Raw genomic sequence first — 17,631 nt, 5'->3', positions numbered from 1 at the left:
CCTCCTTTCACGTTCCAGTGGGGAGAGATGGACAAGGAGAAAGGTAAAGGGCTAAGGTAGCCAGGGTGTCCGACGGCTGAAGTGCCAGGGGGAGAAATCGAGCCAGGAAGTGGGTGGGGAGGGGAGGGCGGATCTGTCCAGAGGAGAGACAGTAAGTCCACAAAGATCAGACATCAGTCAGGAGTGACAGCCTGACCTTCACTGAGCAGATTCTATAAGAAGAAAAGGTGGCCCTGAAAAAGGCATCTAAAACTCCCTAGCTGAAAATAGTGTGTTCTGACTATCAAACAGGCTGTCAGAGCACTTGATCCTTAGTTGGTGGGTTTGGTCTAATATATTCCATTTGGTGTTTGGCTCTAAGACGGTTAGGCCACCCCTGTGGAGACAGACTGAGTCATGGGGTCTGTTCTGGGAGATTGATTCGTGAAGGATGAAGAAGCAATCCTAAAGGAAGAGGTACTCATTTTTAAGAATGTCTGTGGCCTGAGCCCTCACAATATCACAAAAGTGAAGCTTTACCTTAAACTATTCCCTTTAAACTGAATTTTTAAATATTTATTATTACTTCAGTAAAATCAGTACATGTCTCTGATAATAATTCACATGATGGGGAAAGATATGAAATGAAAAGTCGAAGTCATCCGATGCCCTCTAAATGCGCTCCCACCTTTGACACCTTTTGAGCGCATTTTTCTATATCCTCTCAGAAATTTTTATCCGTATTTATTTTTTTTTATTTTTTAAAAGATTTTATTTATTTATTTGACAGCATGAGAGAAAGAGCACAAGCAGGGGGAGCTGCAGGCAGGGGGAGAGGGAGAAGCAGGCTCCCCGCCAAGCAGAGGGCCTGATGTGGGACTTGATCCCAGGACCCTGAGATCATGACCTGAGCCGAAGGCAGACGCTTGACTGACTGAGCCACCCAGTCTCCCCTTTTATCGGTATTTAAAATGTCATAAACCTCAATTCAACACATTTTTGTACTTAATATATCTTGAAGTCTTTCAAATCAGAACCTTTGAATTGATCTCGTTTTTGTTAATGCTGCGTATTTTGTCATTGTGGAAAGCAGTTAAACCCCTCTCTCAACAATGCATAGTTAGGTGATTTTCAGTACCAGTCTCCAGTAAGATCCCATGACACACTAAGATAATTTGGTGAGCATATCTGTAAGATAAATTCTTAGAAGAAGTGGAATTGATATGTCAAAACATATGCATTTTAAATAGATGTTCCCAAATGGTCCCGTAAAATGTCAATGCACGCCTCCATCAACAGGATGGGAAAGTGCTTTGAACTAACGGGTAATTTTACTGTTCATTTGGAAAGAAGACCCCTACTGATACTGTGTTCTCACAGGGGATGGAAAGTGCAGGATTCTGGGGCCACGCTGAGGCGGTGGGCATGGAATGTTTGCCATAAGCCAGTTTCCAAACTGAGACTGGGCTTCTCCTCTTTTGCATGTAAATTGCATTCCCATCTTGCTTATTGTTTCTTGGGATGATTAAGTGTTCCAGAGAGACTCCTCACGAGTGCCACATTTTCCTGCCAGTGGTAAAATGTTAATAATGTGCTTCCATTTTCAGACCACATTTACCTTCTCAGGAAAGCAAGGGTTCTTTTTGAAGGGGTACTTGGCTGCTTTTTTTTTTTTTTTTTAAACATTTAGAGTTGAGCCTGTCTGATTGCGTGACTAAACAAGAGGTTGCCAATTTTTCCTTGGAGGAAAAAGCTACACGTGAGGCTGGACCCTCCCCTCCGCCACCCACTTCACGTCTACAGGGTGGGAAGAGGGGTTCGGCAGAAACCTGCCAGAGTACCACTTCTGTGTGCCGTTGGCAAGGTGCCCGCATAGATGGCTTTGTTTGAAGGAGGCCACAGGCCGTAGGAGAGGTTTGGACGCTCTGTTTTGTTCCCTATGCCTCGCATGTAGTAGGTGATCAGGAAACATGAGCTGAATGAATGGATAGGTCTACGCAGCCGTTTCCATCCATACAATCTATATCCTCATTTTAAACAGTGATCCATGGAACACCCCCAGGTTTTTCAAACAAAAGAAAATTCAGTTTGCTTTACCTCACCTGCAGTTGGAGAACAGCCAGAGCCAAAAGCTAAGAATTTGGAGCTTGGGTCCTCCTGGCCCTGACTCTGCCCCTTGGCCTCCACATTTTTTCTGGCTAGCTGCTGTCGGGAGGCAGCGCTGTGCGCGGGGGGAGCCAGACGGGCTCATTCACACAGCTCAAAACTGGACTGACCACTTCCTCCTTAAGCTTACCTCTCATTTTGGCTGAAGAGAACAATGAAGGTACCTATTAAAACCCAGCAAGAAGAGAGGACTGTATAATAAAGAAAACATCGCAGTACTACGTTTGAACTTCTGGCCTACATTTCTGCCTTGGCTTTAAGCTGTTTATTCCAACCGCTGAAATCCCGATTTCTTCTCTGCTTTCTAAATATAATGGCACCAAACCAGTATACCTTCCCCTTGGTCTTTTTAGGATCCCACCCAGGGCCCCGTACGTGATGTGTAGCTTCCCCACCAGAAACACTTTCTCTCCTCTGAAACACACACATTACAGAGATGCAGGAGTGTTCTAGTCTATAGCTGGCTGCTGGCTTTATATGCAGAATTAGAAATTGGAAGAAAAACAGGAATGGGGGTTTGGAGCTCTCTGGCCCGATTAGTACGAAAAGTCATTTAAAAACCTACCAATGATGTAACTATGACGGAGGCAAACTTCGCAGGAAAGTATTTTCCATTCTCCCCTTTTTTTACACTCTTAGCTGTAAGCCAGAATTTGGAAACAGGGTGATCTAACACCAGCATAAAACCAGGATATATTTGAATTCTTCTCTTTGCTATTGAATCTGAGTCCTGAGAATACGGGCTGTTGGCCAAAGTTTTTCCAGGACTTTTTTTAAGGCACAGTTTCCTGAACCAGTGGTTTGCCTGTGGCTTTTGCAACTATTTTAGGTTTCTGTCCCCTCTTCTTTCTGGCTCTTCTAAATGCGGAGTGTGGCAGCTGTTGCAAATACAGTTGACCTTGGCAAAAGCATAGGACCCCTGCACAGTCAAAATCCACATATAATTTTTGATTCCCCAGAAACATAAACTACTAATAGCCTGCTGTTGACCAGAAGCCTGATAACATGAAGAGTCAACTAACACATATTTTGTATGCTGTAGGTATTATATACTGCATTCTTACAATAAAGCAAGCTAGAGAAAGAAAATCATAAGGGAGAGAAAATACATGTACAGCACTGTACTGTATTTATGTAAAAAAAAAAAAACACATATAAGTGGACCCATTCATTCTGACCCCATGTTTTTTAAGGGTCAGCTGTAAGTAAGAATCTGGCTGCTATGTTGCCTACAGCCACGTTCATGAGGAGGTTCCCCCATGAAAGAGCGAAGAAACTGGCGGAATCAGAGTGGGTCTTTAGGGGTGCCCTCTGGTCCCATAGCAAGTAGGTACTGCTTGTGTCATGGTGGAGGAATCACAGTTTCATCGAGAAGGGCCACAGGTTGACATCTCTTTCGGAGTAGCCCTGGGAAAACTACCAGCTGGGCTGTTATGTGGTCCTGAGGCAGCCGGGGGCTCTCAGAGTGAAGTATGGTCTTGTCACTAGCTGTGGTTCCAAATCTGGAGAAAAACATTAAGAAACTGTAAGTTAAAAAGAAAGGAAGGAAGGAAAGGAAGGGAGGAAGGAAAGAAAAAGAAAGCAAGAAAGAAAGGGAAAGGAGAGGAAAGGAAAGGGAAGAGGAAAACCTTAGGTTAAGAAGGATGCCTCAGTTTGGAAGGTGATTGTGCCTTTTACAGAATTAGGCCATTTTTTTTTTTTACCTCAAAATCACCATATGTGTACGTAATGCCCAATTATATGGGAAGGTGCACATTTCGGGGGAGCCTCACTTCCTTGGATGTGGTTTGGGAACTACAGCCGCCCTGCTGGGGATGTGTGTGGTCAGGCAGCACTGGGGGGCAGTGCCATCCTCTGATCAGTACGTGCTTTGTTGGGTGACAAACACGGAGCATCTAAGAAACAAAGAAAAATGAACCGTTTTCCACCTAACACCCAGTGCTCCTTGCCGGGTTTACCTGTAGATGTGATCAAAGGCGCTGACTAACACAGTTCCCACGGGAGAGCAAGAGAACACCCAGAGGGTCAGGGAGAAACTCACTTCCTTCCCAACTGCCTGAACACACAAGTTATTTTTGGTGGGAAAGCAGAACCTCTTGATTCTCTTTACGAATCTAGGGAAAAAGAAGTGTTACAGACTTTTTTTTTTTTTTTTTTTTTTATGATTCCTGCTATCCTTACAGATTGAAAAGTTGACCCCAGGGGCAGCTGAGGGGACTAGAGGTAGGGGAACTAGAGGTATTTTATTTCAGGGGGAGCTTTGAGACCAAATGCATGTTGGGAGGGGTTGAAAATGGAGCAAGTGGCCAAAATGATAGACTCTTCCTGCCGGAAGGGACTTTCACTGTGACGCCATCAGGTCAGTTTTTAGAGGAGGGAACTCAGCCGGGTGAGGGCAACAGCAAGCTCGGGGCTGGCCCTGCTGTCTGCCCTCAGACCACAGTTGAGGCAGAAAAGGCTGTGATGGGGGTGTCCTGGAGAGCTGTACAGGGAGGGCAGGGAAGGCAAACCGCCAAAGATGGGGAAATAGGCTTTATTAAAGCGGCGACTCGGCCAGAAACTGACTTGTCAGACACACCCCGGCCAGCGGGACTGGGGACCAGAAGGAGTCCTCACCGTAGGCAGGCTGTCCCTGTCACTGGAGACACGGATTAAAGCATTGACCAGGGACTCGGATCACACTCCCCTGCCTCCCCTCGTCCCCCCACCTCTTCTGTCTGTCGGTGACAAATGGAGAATCAGACGCCTCGACGTGTTCCGCCGTCCAGAGTGCAGAAAGGCCAGGACACGGACCTGTTTCCTCCTGGCTGCCCTCTTCCTCACCACCTGGCTCCTTGGTGGCTGAGGCTTAGTGTCCTTTGAGAGCCCCATATTTAAGGGGTCTTGCTGTTCCGTTTTTCAGTCCAGGAGCTAGCGAGGGATCCTCCCCCTGCTTTCTCAGCCTCTGCTAGAGGGACGACAGAGAGGAAGTGAGTGCGCAGCCCTAGCCTTCAGCCGCCCCCACTGCTGACTGCACCCTTGAGAGGAGAAAGGTTTCTTCCTGGAGAGTGTGGGGTAGGGGACCTTCCAGAACCTGCTGAGATCAGCTGCGATCAGGGTCTCCCGTCCTCTGGCTGCCTGGCTCTCGCTTGCCCCCCTTCTGACTGTGAGGGGAGCCTACACGGGTGTGTAGAGTTGGCTGGCCTGACCGTGCCAGTGCTGCTTGGTTTATAATCAACCTGGCCTCCTGGAAGGGTATAAACTCTCCTTCAGCCTTGCTGGCAGGTGCCCTGCCTGTCATTAGCAGCGCAGGATGAGGCGGGAAGGAAAACGGCCTGTGATCTTGATAAGCCACGGGGCAGCGAGAGTGCTCGCCTAGTGCAGACGTGGGAGCGAGAGAAGCACTGTGCTTTCTCCGGGGTCTGGGAAGAGAGATAGTAGAGGCAGGGAAGGTGTTGGTGTGGGGTCCGACCGCCTTGCTGTGCCACGCAGGCTTCTCTCTGCGCGAACCTGTCGGTTCCCGGCTCCTGTGTTCGTCAAGCTGCATGCAGCCACTTGACCATGCTGCGAGCTTTGCATCTGGGCTTGGCCTGGATGGGAGGCCCCTGCTGTCAGCAACCTGATGCTACTCTCATCAGTGAAGCTATGGCACAGATGTCAGCACCCGCTCTGCCCGGGGCTGGAGGAGCCCTGATGACCTGTGCATTCACCTTGCTCCCGAGAGGGACCCTCCTCCCTATGGAATGTCCTGAGTAAGGAAGCCCAGTGCTGATCTGAGGGGCCCAGTGCCCGTGCTTGTTCCTCGGGGGCCCCTTCTGTCCCCACTTTGGTTAGAGAACGCAGAGGGGGACTCAGCGTGGGCAGAGAAAGCGGTTAACTCTGCAGGAGCAGACCTAGAAAGATGGTGTGCCTCGACGCGGAACTCACAGTTTGCTTCCTTGGGGGCCTTTCACTGTGTGCCTGGGGCCTGTGTGTTTGTTGTAGCTCCTGCATTCCGGTCATTCTGCTCAGGTGGGGAGAGGTGCAGAGAGACACCGTGTGCCCTGCCCATAGGATGACATGGCTTGGGGAACTCCACGAGGGGCACATGTCCCTGGTGCCTTCCTCGAATGTAAGACCCATAGTTCTCTCACATTTTAACCTTCGGGATTCTAGGAGGCATTTTACGACCTATGAATACAGTGAGTGCTTCTGTTACCACCCTAAAAGCTGCTATCAAAATAGTGGGGACATCCTCCAGTCAGTTCTGAGAGTGAGAGACTGTTTCAGTTTGCCCTTTCCTGTGCCCAGTGGTTGTGCCATTTTCCCTGCATGTTTTTACCTGAGCTCTTGTTTCATGGTGAAACCCGTTTTCTAGGCTGATATAAAGAGTGAAGTGCGGCTTTCGTCTGGTCTAGACCGGCTCCAGCTCACCGTCTGTGATGTGTCTGAACATCCCCATGCTCTGGGGGTGGGGGAGGGGGCTGAGGCCGTGATGGAGTTTCCTCCACCCTGTCCCCCACCAGGGTCAGCATCCATGTGCCCCACTATGGGAATTGGGGGTCTAGGAAAGACTTGCTTTCTCTTGAGATCTATTTCTTCATTTATAAAGTCACGTACCTCCTCCTTCTAAGACATTTCTGGGTCTGCCCTGCCCCCCAAGGCACCAGGGTGTTTGTCAAAACTCATAGAAGTACACACTAAAAAGGGGGGGGTTGCTATAGGTAAATTGTACTCTCTATTAACCTCTGTTAACTTTTAAAAAATCCACTGAAAGCACACATTCAGGTTTGCTGTTGCCGTTGTAGGCATTGCTTGCAAAATGTTGGTAAACAACCCAGGTGTCCGTCACGAGGGGATCAGTTAAATTATGATACGTGCATAGGGTGATATATTATGGGATCACTGTTAAAAAGAATTGGATAGATCTGTACATCTGATCTGTTGTTTGGCAAGTCCCCAGAAGGATCCCTGGAAATTGCCAGCAGTGGTTTCCTCCGATGAGGGGGACTGGGTGCTAAGGGACAGGGAAGGAGGAACACTTCGTTGGCACCATACACCTTTTTTGCATTTTGAATTTTGTTCGTTGTACATTTGTTGTCTCTGAGAAATAGATACAAATAAAATAAATTGCTTTGACGGCAGGGCCCCAGAATTGAGTGGCCTTGGCCTCTAGCCTGATTGTTGCTATTTCTCAATTTCAGGCCCTTCGTCCGAGCCAGCACACTCGCCCACCAGCAGTGGGAAGAAGCTCTTTGCTCCTGTTCCATTCCCTTCTGGCTCCATTGAGGATGTGTCCCCCAGTGGCCCCCTACAACCCCCACCTCTCCCCCAGAAGAAGTTAGTGAGCCGGGCAGCCTCTTCACCCGATGGCTTCTTCTGGACCCAAGGCTCCCCCAAGCCAAGAACAGCGAGTCCCAAGCTGAACCTCAGCCACTCAGAAACCAACGTCTGTGCCCACGAAGAGCCCCGCTTCAGCTACTCCTCAAGCCCTGGGAGCCGCCATCATCCTATCTTCTCCTCTTCTGAGCCCCTGGAGAAAACATTCAAAGGCAACGGCCACTGGGTGCCAATACCAGGGCTGGCGGGCAGCAAGAGTGGCCGCGGGAGCCCCAGCCTCCAGTGCAAAGGGGTCCCTTCGGCCTCGTCCTCCCAGCTGAGCGTGTCCAGCCAGGCGTCCACCAGCAGCACCCAGCTTCAGCTCCACAGCCTGCTGAGCAGCATCAGCAGCAAGGAGGGCACCTATGCCAAGCTTGGGGGGCTCTATGCCCAGTCCCTGGTCCGCCTCGTGGCCAAGTGCGAGGACCTCTTCATGGGCGGCCAGAAAAAGGAGCTGCACTTCAACGAGAATAACTGGTCACTCTTCAAACTGACTTGTAACAAGCCCTGTTGTGACTCTGGGGATGCCATCTATTACTGTGCCACCTGCTCTGAGGACCCCGGCAGCACCTACGCTGTGAAAGTAGGTACCACCCCACCCCCTGTGCTTCCATTCTGCACTGCAGCAGGCTGGCCCTGGATGTGACTAGGCTGCAGCTCGAGCAAGGCCTCTCACCTATCCGGGCTGCAGGTTCAGGCTTGAAGCCTGAGCTTCCTGCCAACACTTAGTGCTCACCGATTTCTCCCTCAGTCTGGCCCAGGACACAGTACAGTGCAGGGAGATTTGTAGTGGGAATGTAACATTCTCCTCTGCCTATGTGATCTAGTTGGATTAGGGAAACAAGTTGTCTTTTTAAGGCAGCCGAGAGTTCATTTATTCATCAGATTTTTACAGAGTGCCTACCGCATGCCAGGTATTTTGTAAAGATCTGAGTAGATAGAGATGAACATAAGGCTCCTATGGAGCTTATAATCTAGGAAGGGAGATAGCCAATGAAGATATTGTTCTGCACATGTTAGAGCTGGAGAGTGCTAGACCTAAGCATCATCTTGAGCAATAAGAGTAATTGCATAGATGAAGCATTTGCTATGCAACAGGCCTCTCAGGTGTATTCACTCCACAACCTCACAGCGTCACACTGCAGATGGTTTTTCCAGATGGGGAATCAGAGAAGGATTAAGTAGTCTGCCCACAGCTAGCCGGTGGCTGAGATGGAAGTGAATGCTGCTTTGTTTTGCCTGCAACACCTCTGCTACCACCCTGTTGGTTAAGAAAAAGGAAGTTCAGAGAAGTTAGGTGACAAGCCCAAGGTGACACAGCTCTTGAATCTTTGCCACTGGATCAGGGCTGTTGCTACCACCCCCCATTGTTGTCTCAGGATGCGGCTGTCAGCAAGCTGGCCGGGCTGTCTACACCCCTCTGGCCACTCTGGTCTCTGACACACACTCTGGTTCTTCCAGGCAGCCCCTTCTCTCATCTTTTTTGGCATCCCTTGAATACCTAGTGGTTCTGGAGCTCTTCTGTAAATGGAAGCCTTTGTGGGGAGCAAGGAGGGAAACGCTGAGCTCTTTTCTGCTATCACCTGTCCCCAGATATTCTTTAATTTCCAGTTAGAAAGAAATGCAGATAGTGAACTAACATGAAATGGTCTGGGGAGGAAGCATAGCTTCCTGCTTACCAGTGGAGAGTTGTTGTTTGTTTGTTTGTTAATATTACGATTATTGGCCAAGGAAAATGGCAGTGACTTTACTTTGAGCTTTTTCTCTGAAGAACTTGGTGACACCACCCTAAAAGACAGATGGGTAACCTCTGATTTATATGTTCAGGGGGCTATATTTAATTATTTGCTGACTTCTTAGGGAAAAACAGGGTGGTGGGGGCTGTACGGCTACAAGGAGGATCCAGCTGATGGTCCAGAAATCAAGGCCCCCAAAGACGAGGCAGGTGTGGCCAAGATGGCAGGCACTAGATGGAGGCAAACGCCAGCGTCTTGGGGGAGAGTCTGTGCATTTCTTGAATCTCGTGGTCTCTTTTTATCTAAACGCAGCAGCTACATTCTTGATAAGCGATCCTGCCCTGCCACTCCCCAACACCAGTTAAAAGCAAAAAAGAAACAATCCCAGTGTTTCCCTTCCTGTTAGGATGGTGCCGTATCCAGTCGAGGGGAAGTGAGTGGACGCTCGGTGAGCTGAACATGAGAAGCCTTGTTATCCTGTCGGCCCAGATCCCAGCCAGTGAAAGGGTGAAAGGGCCGTACATGTGAGCTCCTGGAAGGCTGAGGCAGGGAGGTGCCTGGAGGGGGTTCTTTGCTCTTGCCAGCCCCAGGAAACCTGAGGAGGTGACCCCTCCCTGGGGTCAAAGGGCATAGGCCCCTGTCACCTGTCTCCTGAGGCTGAATCTGGGCTCATTCAGTGCCTCTCCATTTTGAGGAGCAAAGAACCTGGTGGAACAGGCTTACTGCCTCTTGCCACTGGCTAGACCATGATGTGACCCTGCTGCAAGAACCCAGGGGCTGCCTGGCACAACCTCTTCCACCGGATCAGAACCTCGGGACAAAGGGATCTGGTTTTTATATATATATATTTTTAATAAGTTCATTTTCATCTTATTTTTTTTAATATTTTATTTATTTATTTGACAGAGAGAGAGTGAGAGAGAGCACAAGCAGGGGGAGTGGCAGGCAGAGGAAGAGGGAGAAACAGGAGCCCAATACGAGGCTCCACCCCAGGACCCTGAGATCATGACCTGAGCCGAAGGCAGACTGAGCCACCCAGGCACCCCCATGGTTTTTGTATTTCTAAGTGCTTGTCATGTGCAGCTTGGATCTAGGACCTCCTGTAATACTGCAGAGTTAGCCACGTTCTCTGAAGAACAATGCAGAAAATCCAGCTTTCCCAGAGGAGGTGAGAAACGGGCATTCCTCCCCATTCATTAGAAATGTAAACCATAAGGAAACGAGAAGCTAGGCCCTGGCCCTCTAAGGAAGACATTCCCTGGGTGTCCTGTTTGACTTTGCCCGAGACTTGGCAGCCCAGGGACTATCTATGTCATGTACGAAAAGGAAATTCGGAGAAGAGCTTCAAATATCCAGAGTCTAGGGAACAACAGTATCAATTTGCAAGTGCGCCTGGCCTGGTAATTGTGGGGTGGGGGCTTTTGGAACCTCGTTTCCCACGTGCAGCTCTCCCACTTCATTAGCGCTGCAGTCTAGACGGAACACAGTCACCTGGAATCCGCGGGACCAAGCGGTCCCCCCTCCCGCGCCGCCGCCGCCCTGTTGCGGGGCTCACTTCATCTGTGCCTGGTACGCAGGAGCCTTGCTGGCGAGTCCCCATTAGCAAAAGCAGGCTCGCACCTGCTCCCATGAAATGCCGGGCCCTCCGTTTACGAGCTCGGCGCCCTGCCGCAGCCGGGAGATTAAAGCCAGCTCTTGCAGCCCTGCTCCGGGAATACGTGGTAGGGGAAAAAGAAGAAATCATCAGCTGTGTGTGAGTTTTCGGGGAGGCTTTATTCCTCAGTCAGCTCGAACTCCAGTTCGGTAATTAGGGACCTGTGTTAAGCCAGCTGGGCCTTCTTTATTTAACAAACGTGACTTCGCCCAGATTTTTCACCACGAATGAGGCTGTGGCTCCGAAGTTTAAAGTGAGACTTGGCTCAGCAAAGCGTTTGAAATTTGAGCTGAACCAAAGGTTTGTGTGGTCTTGCACTAAAACCCAAGCACAAACTCCCTGAAAATGAAGTGGAGGGGATGAGGGTGGAGAAGAAGGCTCCCCACCCCTGCGCCCCTTCCTCTGCCCACACCCACCCTGCCGCATGGTAAAAAAGGATGTCAGGGGGCAGCCGCCCATGCCCCCCCCCCACCTTTGTACTGTGCTGACTCTCGGACGCGGGGCAGTGAGGAAGCTGCGGGTCCTAGCAGAGGACTAGGTCCCCGATTTTGAAATGCATCCAGCCCCCGTTGCCATTTACTCACCTCCTTCATTCACACATCTGTGCAAACTGTCAGTGGTGTTTGCTGGGCCCAGGCTTTTGATACCCTTGAGAAAAGGGATCCTTGGAAACACTTCCCAGGCCCTGGCCAGCTGCACCCTCCAGGTTTGTACAATAACCCACAAGCTGGCTCGGGATTGCCTCACCACATGGCTCCAGCCAGACCTGCAGAGCAATCACCATAGCAACCTTTCCCAGGGCGTGCTCACCGTGGGCCAGTCACTATGCTGAGAGCCACACCTGCGTCGTGTCATGGACGGCTCACAGTGGCCCTGGGAGCAGGGACCTGGATCACGGCCCTGATTGCAGAGGAGAAACCAGACTGGGACACATCGGGTTGATCCTCATTATTTGTGGATTCCGTATTTTTGAATCCACTCTCTAAAATTTATGTGTAACCCCAAATCATTTTTTGTGGTCACTGCACGCACAGAGTAGGAGGAAATTTGTGTCACCCGTGGTATGAACTCCCAGCCCGGGTGTGACAAGGCAAGGCTCTGGCTTCCTGTCTCAGCACTCATCCGTGAACGAGTGTCCTTGTTGTGGTCTCTTTACTGCCTCGTTCTTCACGTTTGTGCTTCGTGTTGATGTTTTCACTGTTGAAAATGACCAGGCCGAGCGCTGCAGTCCTGTCTGGCATTCCTGAGTGCCAGAAGGCTGTGATGTGTGTCTGCAAGAGCGTTAAGTAAACTGCGTTCAGTCCTGAGTTACAGTGCTGGCCGTGAATCCGCAGTGTCTGCTGCTAACGCGTCTTTAAACAGAAACACGCACAAAGCAAGGTTCTGCACGGGCCCGTTGGTAAAATGTTGTGACCAGACGCTTGTAAGAACTTCGCCTTGGCCGTTTCCCTTAGGAGCGACGGGTCAGCATTCACTCGTAACGTGTTTGTGGGCTACTTGATAGAACAGACCACTGCAAACAGCAAGAATCGATTGTCACTTGCCAGTGTTTGCAGAGTTCGGAGTTAAGCCAAGGTCTTTTTCACGCCCAAGCCCATACTTTTGGGCCCCGGAACACCTCTCACTGGTACAATCTTGGGCAAATAATTTAACCCCTTGGAGCCTCTGTTTCCTCTTCCGTAGCGGCTCCTTCCTCCTCGGGTTGTCTGAGATGGAACGAGACACTGCGTGAAAAACGCTTAGTAGGCCCCAGTGCCTCACACATGCAAGAGTTAGGCTGGGGTCTGTGGTGGCTGAGAAGCTCTCACGGGAGGAGAGTGACCCTGACCACAGCAGCACGTTGCCCACGTAGCCCCGGCTGGCACGGCAGACAGGTCCGTACACAGTGGTTGGGATCGAGATGCGAGACCACTTTTTGAGGGCTGCAAATTCCCTTTCGTTTTTTGTTTTGCTTTTTGTTTTTTAAGATTTTATGTATTTATTTATTTGAGAGAGAGAGAGAGAACGAGCAGCAGGGAGGGACAGAGGGAAAAGGACACGGGGCTCGACCCCAGGCATCATGACCTGAGCCGAAGGCAGACGCTCAACCAGCTGAGCCACCCAGGCGCCCCTCCCTTCCTTCAATAGTGTTTCAGAAGACTGCCATTTAAAATCCAGATACAGTTGGGTGGGCTAGAACCAGGAGTCTGCAACAATCCCCGCCCCCCCCCCCCCGCCATGTGTTCCAGAATCATTCCTGTTAGTGTTAATAGGGAGCAGTGTCTGGGAGAAAATGTGCTGCCATTTTATTTCTGTTTCACTTCTGTAATGGATTACTAAATTAATGTGTTACCTGCCCCCCCCCCCCCATCGTGTTTAAAAGTTTCCTCAGAGGCTGGACTCCCTTATGCTGAGAAGGTTTGGATAGCTGCAGCCTAAATCAACCTCTGCGAGAAGATGCTTGCAACAGAACTCCTGAAAACGTCCCCTGTTAGCACGTGGCGCTGCACAGACACGGCTGGATGCCTCGTGTGTGGCAAGGCAGCCGCCCGGAGGGTGATTCTGGGCCGTCTGTAGGCTGGTATGGTAACGGTAGAGGCGAGGCCTTTCTCTGCAGGACTGCACACCCATGCTTACCTTTCCGTAAAGCGTGGCCGAGGCTGCACTGTATTCTTGGGAGAGAGGAGCCCACCGGCTGTCTTCTGTCCCTTTCACGTACTTGCAGGGAAATCGAGGCCTGACCCAGGGCCATTATGTCTGCTGGAGACTCTCCAGCTGGGGCAGCTGCAGGAGGATTAGCGGTGCTCCAGAGGCACGGGGGGCTGGTGCTGTCATGCGGACGAGACGATGTCGGGAAGCAGGGGAGGGGTGGTCGTGGGGATTCCCCAGAGGAGCTTGAGATCACCGGCTGGTTTATTCCTCCCTTCAGTTCTGAGGGTGCCCTGGGCACTTGGGCATCCCTAACCCTGGAGAGTGTCTGTTCTCTTTCGGCTCTGTGACTCACCCTCGGAGGACAGCGTGTGGCTTCCATCCAGCACTGCCAGTAACACCGGCTGGCCCTGCAGGCCATGGCGGCGCGCAGGCCTTGCATATTTACCTGGATCTAGAAACTGGGGCAGCCTGAGGGAACTTGGCCACGTCCTTGAGGGGCCTGCTTCTGTCCCTGAGATTCCCCAAGAAGGGAGCGTCCCCCGTGGTTGGACATATCCGCTGTCAGGTGGCTGCCTTCGGGTGCAAGGGATGGGGAGTCAGGCTGACAGCCTGTGTAAACTCCGGTCTGACTTCCTGAGAATTTGTCCGGCCCACACCATGGGCAGAAGGATGTCTTCCTGCTGGTACCTGGGTGCCACCCTGCACGTCGCTCTGCAGGAACCCCATTCCTCCTGGGTTGTGTAGTCATTTCATGTTTCACCTTTTTTTTTTTTTAAGATTTCTTTATTTATTTGAGAGAGAGAGTGAGCAATTGGGGGGGAGTGCTGAGGGAGAGAAAGAATCACAAGCAGACTCCCCGCTGAGCACGGAGCCTGATGAGGGGCTCCATCCCAGGACCCTGAGACCACATCCTGAGCCAAAAATCAAGAGTCGGTGCTTAACCAAGGAGCCACCCAGGCACCTTTATGTTTAACTTTTAAAGAAATTGCCAAACCCTGTTCCAAAGTGATGGCACCATTTTCCACTCCACCAGCAATGTGGGAGGGTTCCCATTTCTCTGCATCCTTCCAGACACTTGTTATTGTCCATCATTCTTGTTATAGACGTTCTAGCGGGCGTCCACTAGAACCTCCATGTGGCTTGGACCTGCATCTCCCTAATGAGCACCCCTTCGGGTGCCTATGACCATTTACATAGGTCTTTGGTACAATGCCTATTAATATCTTTTGCTGTCTTTAATTGGGTAACTTATCTCCTAATTATTGAGTTGTAAGAATTTTTTGTTCCATTTTATTTAGAAAATCATGTATCAGCTATGTATTTTGTAAGTATTTTCTCCAGCCTATGACTTGTCTTTTCTTTTTCTTAATGGTATCTTTAGAAGCAAAAAAGAAGAACTTTGATCATTATCTACTTTTTTCTTTTGTGGACGGGGAGGTATCTGACAACTCTTTGCCCAACCCAAAGTCTCAAAGCTCCCTGTGTTTTCTTTTAAAATGTGCATGTTTGGCTCATACACCGAAGTCCCTGTGATCCCTTTTGAGGTAATCTGTGTGTACGGTGTGAATAAGGTCTCAGCTCACCTTTTTGCAGATGGATACCAAAACGTCCCAACACCATTTGTTGAGCAGGTTGATGGAGTCCATTCTTGACCTCACTTTGCCTTTCCCCGCAGATCTGCAAAACCCCTGAGCCCAAGACAGCCTCGTACTGCAGCCCTTCTGTGCCCGTGCATTTCAACATCCAGCAGGACTGCGGCCACTTCGTGGCTTCGGTGCCCTCCAGCATGCTCACCTCTCCGGACGCACCCAAGGACTCTCTGCCTGCACTGCCCTCACACCCCCCTGCCCAGGAGCAGGACTGCGTGGTGGTCATCACCCCAGAGGTGCCCCACCAGACGGCCTCTGACTTCGTGCGGGACTCAGCCACCAGCCATCAGTCGGAACCTGAGGCTTACGAGCGGCGCGTGTGCTTCCTGCTTCTGCAGCTCTGCAACGGGCTAGAGCATCTGAAGGAGCACGGCATCATCCACCGGGACCTGTGCCTGGAGAACCTGCTGCTGGTGCACTGCGCCCCGCAGGCCTCCCCCGGCCCCGCCTCTGCCACGCCCGCTCCCCCTGTCTCCAGTGCCGCCGCCACTGCCGCATCCCCTTCCCCGGCTGCTGCTCCCTCTCCTTGCCCCGCTGCCGCTCCCCCCGCCGGTGTCACTCCCGGTCCCTCGGCTGCCCCCGCCTGCCAGGAAGCGCCCGGCGAGAAGTACCTGCCCCGGCTCATCATCAGCAACTTCCTGAAGGCCAAACAGAAGCCGGGTGGCACCGCCAACCTGCAGCAGAAAAAGAGCCAGGCCCGGCTGGCCCCCGAGATCGTATCGGCCTCCCAGTACCGCAAGTTCGATGAGTTCCAAACGGGCATCCTCATTTACGAGCTGCTCCACCAGCCCAACCCGTTCGAGGTGCGCGCGCAGCTGCGGGAGCAGGACTACCGGCAGGAAGACCTGCCCCCGCTGCCCGCCCTGTCCCTCTACTCGCCGGGCCTGCAGCAGCTCGCGCACCTGCTGCTGGAGGCCGACCCCATCAAGCGCATCCGCATTGGCGAGGCCAAGCGGGTGCTGCAGTGCCTGCTGTGGGGGCCGCGGCGGGAGCTGGTGGAGCAGCCGGGCACGTCGGAGGAGGTGCTGTGCGGCACACTGCACAACTGGATCGACATGAAGCGCGCCCTGATGATGATGAAGTTTGCCGAGAGGGCGGTGGACCGCAGGCGCGGGGTGGAGCTGGAGGACTGGCTGTGCTGCCAGTATCTGGCGTCCGCAGAGCCGGGAGCCCTCTTACAGTCCCTGAAGCTCCTGCAGCTTCTGTGAGCGCAGCGCCTGGCCCCGCACTTTAGCCGCCCGCTTCCCTGCCCGACCCCAGACCCGCCCCCGCGCCCTACCTTGCCTGGGCAACGTCTCCTCCCCCTGGGAAATGGTACAAACGACTGTCATACATGAATGTAATATATATGTATAAAATCTAAATATGAAAGACTGCGGCTGTCATTGCCCACTCTGGCCTCCCCCTCGTCCCCAGGTCCCCCGTTTCTTCCTGCAACTATGTCCACTTCTGGCTCAGCGCCAGGGCCTGGGGACAGTTCTGCCAACAGAGCGAAGCCTGCACTCTGGCTTCGCTGCCTCCTCATGGGATCACTTCACCCTCTAGTCAAAAGGCTATTTTTAAAAAAACAAACAAAAAAATCCCTCATTTAAAAAAACAATTGGGGTTTGAGTCATTAGCAAACCTCTTTTATCGCAGAGTGCCTGAGCACGTTAGTATCTTGGGGCGTTGAATTGCATCTAAGCCTCTGAGCAGTGGCTTCAAGACCACTTGAGGTGTCCGTATCTCACACTTCTGAGGGCAGCAGGCCCCTGGGCCTGGGGCGCATGGCCACCACTTGACCTCCCCTGCTCCCCTCCCCACCCAGCAGGCTCTTAGAAAGAACCCAGACTCAACTGTGAGCCCAGCAGAGGTTCAGAATTCAACCCCACTGTTCCGGATCATTTCCAGCGTGCTGAAGCTGCTTGCCAATTGTACTGGTCAGAGGCCTGGCTGAAGCAGAATCCACCCCAGATGGTTCAAATGAAGAAACTTGAATGGGGCCATTTAGAGAGGCGTGAGCGGGGTTAAGAGCCAAAAGGAAAGGTGATGAGGCAAAAGCAGGGGCTGAGGGGCACCTGGGTGGCGCAGTCGTTAAGCGTCTGCCTTTGGCTCAGGGCGTGATCCTGGCGTTCCGGGATCGAGTCCCACATCGGGCTCCTCCGCTGGGAGCCTGCTTCTTCCTCTCCCACTCCCCCTGCTTGTGTTCCCTCTCTCCCTGGCTGTCTCTCTGTCACATAAATAAATAAAATCTTAAAAAAAAAAAAAAAACGGGCTGAAGTGGGAGAACTAGCTATTCACCCTCTGTTTCCCACCTGTCATCCCCAGGCCAAGCCCAAGGGGGGCTCCGGGGATGGAGTTAGCAGGAATGGCCTCCTCGGGGCAGGGAACGGGGAAGGATGGGCGGCATGCTGCCTCTTGCCTCGACGGTGCTAGAGAACAGCAGTGCCAGAATAAAACAGGTGTTCCGGCTCCCGGACCAGTAGTCTCCCTGCTGTCC

General features: G+C 51.7%; 1 protein-coding gene across 1 annotated transcript in view; it reads left to right on the top strand.

Annotated features, from left to right (window-relative positions):
• The window catches only part of PRAG1 (PEAK1 related, kinase-activating pseudokinase 1), a 49,493-nt gene extending 32,967 nt beyond the window's left edge, over positions 1–16,526 (top strand). The window contains exons 5-6 of the mRNA XM_026508482.4: positions 7,308–8,065; positions 15,179–16,526. Coding sequence (XP_026364267.3) covers positions 7,308–8,065; positions 15,179–16,360 — 1,940 coding nt within the window. The 3' untranslated portion in view covers positions 16,361–16,526. The remainder of the gene's footprint in view (positions 1–7,307; positions 8,066–15,178) is intronic.
• Positions 16,527–17,631: the final 1,105 nt, after the last annotated feature.

Source organism: Ursus arctos, unplaced genomic scaffold (assembly GCF_023065955.2).
Source record: "Ursus arctos isolate Adak ecotype North America unplaced genomic scaffold, UrsArc2.0 scaffold_27, whole genome shotgun sequence".
NCBI lineage: Eukaryota > Metazoa > Chordata > Mammalia > Carnivora > Ursidae > Ursus > Ursus arctos.
Note: the sequence above shows the minus strand (reverse complement) of the source record. Positions and strands in the feature narration are given on the sequence as shown.